The sequence below is a fragment of the Vicia villosa genome, linkage group LG4, assembly GCF_029867415.1.
Source record: "Vicia villosa cultivar HV-30 ecotype Madison, WI linkage group LG4, Vvil1.0, whole genome shotgun sequence".
Lineage (NCBI taxonomy): Eukaryota > Viridiplantae > Streptophyta > Magnoliopsida > Fabales > Fabaceae > Vicia > Vicia villosa.
In genome coordinates, this window is record NC_081183.1 from 40,162,324 (window position 1) to 40,167,855 (window position 5,532).

At 31.7% G+C, this 5,532-nt stretch overlaps 1 protein-coding gene and 1 long non-coding RNA gene across 2 annotated transcripts; both read right to left on the reverse strand.

The window, feature by feature from the left end:
- Window positions 1-1,572: 1,572 nt before the first annotated feature.
- On the reverse strand, window positions 1,573-4,594 carry LOC131599088 (uncharacterized). The gene is made up of 4 exons (XR_009282543.1): window positions 3,851-4,594; window positions 3,678-3,738; window positions 3,071-3,145; window positions 1,573-1,867 (listed from the first exon to the last, which is right to left on the reverse strand). It is a non-coding gene; the product is annotated as an uncharacterized LOC131599088 (long non-coding RNA).
- Window positions 4,595-4,922: 328 nt separating this feature from the next.
- LOC131597103 (uncharacterized) lies at window positions 4,923-5,288 on the reverse strand. The gene has a single exon (XM_058869817.1). It carries the CDS (start codon window positions 5,286-5,288, stop codon window positions 4,923-4,925), a length of 366 nt encoding a protein of 121 aa, XP_058725800.1.
- Between the last annotated feature and the right edge of the window lie 244 nt (window positions 5,289-5,532).

Sequence of the window (5,532 nt, forward strand, 5' to 3'; positions counted from 1 at the left end):
TCACCCGCCAAACATGCTCAAGCCTGGAAATCAAATATTCAACATAAAATCAAAATCCACCATAACAAATTCATCACATAAACGTACATAAACATACAGATTCAAGATCAGAACTCTGATAAAATTCTAAGCTAATAACAATTAAAAGATAATCAATTTTTCACAAAAGCATAACAAAAAGATAAGGAAAAAAGAGGGGAGACGATGAAAAAGCGATAAAATCAAAGCGATTTCATTGTGATGGTAAAGGGTGGATGAAATATGAGAAACAAAATTTTCGCCATGTCAATCATGGTCATGCCGATTTCATGAATCATCACAATACATATTTAAATCAAAATCAAAATCTTCGACCTGAAATTGAAATCAATGCATAAAAAGTCCCCATCAGAACTCTTGTCAATGATCACGGATGTTGAAGTGCTGACAGATAAATATTCATCAAGTTCCTGCAACAAGTTTGCATGATACATATCAATATGATACTTGACAACTAATTATGCAATAAACTTTGACAAAAACCATATAGTGGTCCTACATGTATGCACTTATTTATCAACTCAATCGGAACTCTGTAACATGCCAAATGTTTATCTTTTTCTCTAGATTCAACTTCCTATAAACCAGTCCTTTAATAGGACATAAGTTCTACACTGTTAGAAGTTCTATTGTAATGTTCCCAAGTGAAATGACATGAGCTTTCAAGTTTTTCACTTCCATTTTATGCACCTTTTGCAAAGACATGGTATGAGTATAACTATCTTTTTTTACTCATTAAAAACACTCCTTAAGGGTGGTGTTAGGTTTTCATCATCCTTGCAATTAATTTTCACCAACGAATTTTACATTTTCAGATGATTTTTATACCATAACTAGTAGCTATTAAATAATTGGAGCCATCATAGGCTCCTTTAGAGTTTTGAAATTTCATCCCAAGTCTTTGACTTTTGAGTTAATGAGTTAGGAAAACTAGATATAGGATTAAAAAAGGTTTGAGATTATGAAGAATAATGAATGATCCTATTGAAAAAAGTGCAAGAGTTCGTTCTAGCTTGTTCATCCCCAATACAGTTCATCAAATCAATACACTAATCTATTGCAAACTAATTTGATATTTAATATAAGAACAAATAAGAACATTCACCTGTATCATAATTGTGCAAAACATTGCCTGCATCATAGGCCATTTTAGCTTTTTCAATCAATTACATAATAAATACAAAAAATATTAATGGATATGATTTGTTGATTTTTGTATACAATGAGAGGAAACAGTTTCATCTTGAAACTTGATTTACCCTGCTCCCACAGAACTGATGTTAAACTACCGAAGTTTCATTCGGATATTCAAAACTAAAGATGACACTATCCACAAATATTTCTCATAATAAAGAAAGTGCTAACTAAGTATTTCTCCAATTACAGTCCCTCTATACATATTATTATTCTTGTGCTTGGCCATGTGAAAGTACAAATTCAAGACATGATAAAAAGTTTGTTTTTCTCTATATTACCAAGTGAAGTTATAGCATATTATAACTTTATGCTACTATGCAATAAACTTGTCTCCAAGCTAGAGGGAAAAAACCCAACCTATAAGATCTGATATTTGAATTCAAACAAAAAGTAGCTTTTGCTCAAACTTATACATCATAAACAATTTGCTATGTCCAAAATTGTATCTACGAGACAATTGCATGAGCAGTTACTGCCAACAAACTTTCAAATTCAACAATGACTTAACTAAAGTTCAAAATTACATGCACCAAAAGAAGAAAAAAGTCATGTGTACCTTGTCATCTATACTCCTGCAGCTAACTTAGTAGCTACTCCAACAATCTTTACAATCATGCAACCACATATCCTGCTATATAAGTCAAAATATAAATAAGCAACTCAACATGAATAAGCTTCCTATCATATATCTCATACAACACATTGAATAAAATTATACATTATATTCAATCTTGTATTTAGCACGTAGATAACATGATTTGGTCTACATGTTGTATATAATTCAATCATGTATTTAGCATAGGGGAACAATAGTCAAAATAGAAACAACATTCAAAGTGATTCTCAAATGTTAATACATTGGCAGAAAAAAGATGCATACCACAAATACTCATAACAGTGATGTAGCAAAAATCATTACTCTAATGTCAATGGTCTGAATCAAGAAACATTATAATTCCACACAAAAAATAAAAGTAGAAAATAACTTAATTTACATTAAATACCAATCAACGGAATCGACAACGATATGATTGTAGAGAATTCAAATCTTGCAACCACTACAAGAAAACCTTGCAGCCAAATTGTTGTAGTGAACTAGAGACATTGAAAAGTTATGAGCCTACAACGAAACATATTTATAGAGAGACAAAGATATACTAAAAATCATAAAACAATACAAGGAGTAAATTAGAGACATTGAAAAGTTGTAAAACTTAACTAATTGGGTGTTAATATAAACCAGACCAAGTTGAATTCTGAATTGTCACCAAAACTAATACAGACAGTTCCTGTATCACTAGCAATAAGTGTTTTCACAGTTCGATCAACGTTGTACCTAATAGCATTGTGTAGCACAGTTTTCCCATTTTTTCTAACTATAAACATGGAGCTGACATGAACATCCAAAGTAGAATTTACCACATCCAAGTGGTCTTGAACTGCATTAGAATATAAAGGGCTGGTGTTTGATGAGTCGCGCAACTTATAAACGTTAGGCCAAGAACTAAAAATCTCCTTCATAAAAATTAGACATTAAAATCATGATTGAAACACTTAATCATATATATATATATATATATATATATATATATATATATATATATATATATATAATAACTAGCATCATTGAGAACCATAGGTGATTACAAGCTTACAGTTAACAAATTAAATCAAAGCTCTACCATGGATCGAGATTCACTGCACTTGGAAATTATAGTCGCAGTCAATAAAAAGTCAACCATCAAAATATTGTTCTAGCCACTTTTAAAAAAAGGTACTTGGATCATCAAGCAAGTTTGCAGCTTTCTTAATTACACTAACTTCTAATAATTACCTGGAACAACAAAAGCAATCCAAGGAGACCAACATGTATAGAGATTATCTGTGTAAGCCAACCCACCAGCTTTACCTGATAGAACAATTTTATATTATCAATAATTTAGGACATTTATGAATCTTTTCATACAAGGAAGTACGATAAAAACTCAACTGGAACCGTGTAATCTGGTTCAAGAATCACAGTTTCTCTGATTACTATACTCTCCAATTCCAAACTGTCAGCAAAGAAATCCGCATTCACAGTTATAAGTCCGAGTAGTGGTAACTTAGAAAACATGGACACTGAAAATGATTCTGATACTGAAACATTGCAGCTGTGTCGAACACTACAACAAAATGTCAGGGCTATATAGGTAATGAAAGATAGTTATACAATACAAACTTAGCATAATTTGTAAGCAACATAAAAACCAATGGACCTGCAATAACTTTCTGACCTATTGATGTCGACACATGAATGAAAACTTCCACAATGCTCTGAAATGTTAAAATAGATAGTTCAAAGTTCAAACACAAAATTGAAAAGGTGATTTACAACCCTATATGAAACATAGACTCGATGATGTTGGAAATAACTTGCAACATAAAATCGATTCATTTACCTTTTATCAGTTCCAATGCTTCCATGTAAATAACCTTTTCTATATATGATTCTCTCATTTTCTGCGTTAAAAATTTATAGTTTCTATCAGTCAAAGACTAAAGAACGGAAATCGATCAATATAACAAATGAAAACAAACTGAGAAATATATAAATTAGAGATTTCACACCCACACCATCATTGGCAAAATTGTTTCACTTGCTATTATAGAGATTGCCTCTAGAGACACCGTAAAAACAAGAACCCTAAAAATCACATCCAAATCAATTATAGTGTTAGACACACTATCGATTCTTTAGAATAAGTAAAAATATTGAAGAGTGGTGGTATAGATCAGAGAAAATACAAGGATTAGGGGAGATCAGAGAGATGTGTGAATCAGAGAGCGAGAGCTAGTAAGCTAAATCGATTATGAGGGAAAGCGATTTAGATAGAAATGGTTGGTGTCAGGAAACAAGAGCGAGACTCAGAAGTTTTGCTAAATCGATTATGAGGGAAAGCGATTTTCTTTGGGTTTTGAAACGGTGGTTCGATGAACTGCAAGGTAGAGCCGGTGGCTTCTGATCAAAACAACGAGGAGAGAGATAAAGCAAATAAGAAAACAAATAATGGAAATAAATTATACTAACTTTTATTTTTACTTTTATTTTTAATTTTATTTTTACTAAAATGATTTTATGGTTTTGTTTTTAATTTATTTTCGAGGTTACTTTTAATAGTAAATAAAACTACTGGCGAGTGAAGCACTAACTCATTTAAGTTTTTGTTTTTTATTTATTTAGGCTGGTTGTCATAGTCGATTCCAACAATAACAGCTAAGTTTTGCTACGAAAGTTTTATTTGAAGTAGAACCGCATCTAAGTAGCCAGAAACTACCTTGAATCAATAGCAGTAGCAAATATTTGGTAGCTAATTTGTTATTTTCTTGTAGTGTGTAATGAATAATTTCAGTCCACGAAATTGAAATATGTCAAACAAAACCAACATAATTATTTTTCTTAAGAAACTTCAAATCAAAGTTGTACCTTTTATCATTTGCATCGTACAACATTTTCAACATCTTATATTTACACATATTTTCAATTACACTATTTCTTATCCTATAAAGGAGCACTAAAAGAAGAAAAACAAATTACGCCATCTTTAGACACAGACCCAAAACTTCTACTATGTTGTATGGTACAGCAGCTTAGCAGTAGAGAATTAAAATTCGTTGAGACAAAACAGAAGAAGACAAAAAATGGATCAAGAAACAGCAACAACATTTGTATTAGTATTCATCAAACAAAACCGAGTAGGCTTAGGCTGAAAATTCTTCCTCCTATGAACATCAAGGCTAGAAGGCTTAATAACTTGCAAGAGAAATGTCTTCAAAGAATTAGCTTTAACAACCATGGATGGCGACGACGACAACGATGACGATGATGATGATTCATTCCTCCTATTGGATTTGAAGGGGCTGTTAGGAAGGGATCTTTGAGGCTTGTTCTTGTGCATGCTGCATCTAAAGGAACCAGGATGTGTGGTAGGAGAGCACAAGCATGTATGTGATTTTGGTTTGTTTGTGAGAGAATGAGAGTTTGAGATGGAAATAGCACTTCTTGAAGCCATAGAATAATAGCTCAACTTAAAAAGAGTAATGGTCACTTTGAAGCGTGTGATACTCTTTTTAGTAGTTCAAACCTACAAAGAGATTTATATAAATATTTGTATTTGTAAGTACGCTGATGGCTTTATGTTAGAAAATAGCATTGCCTTTAACTGTATTTACAAATTCATCCTTGTGAAAACTAGTTTATAAAGGGTAAATTTGTATTTATAATACTTCCAATTCCAACAAAACTTTTCAAAATAT

Bases quoted from the DNA above. Each gene is read 5' to 3' on its own strand.
- LOC131597103 (XM_058869817.1), bottom strand. From the start codon at position 5,288: ATGGCTTCAAGAAGTGCTATTTCCATCTCAAACTCTCATTCTCTCACA.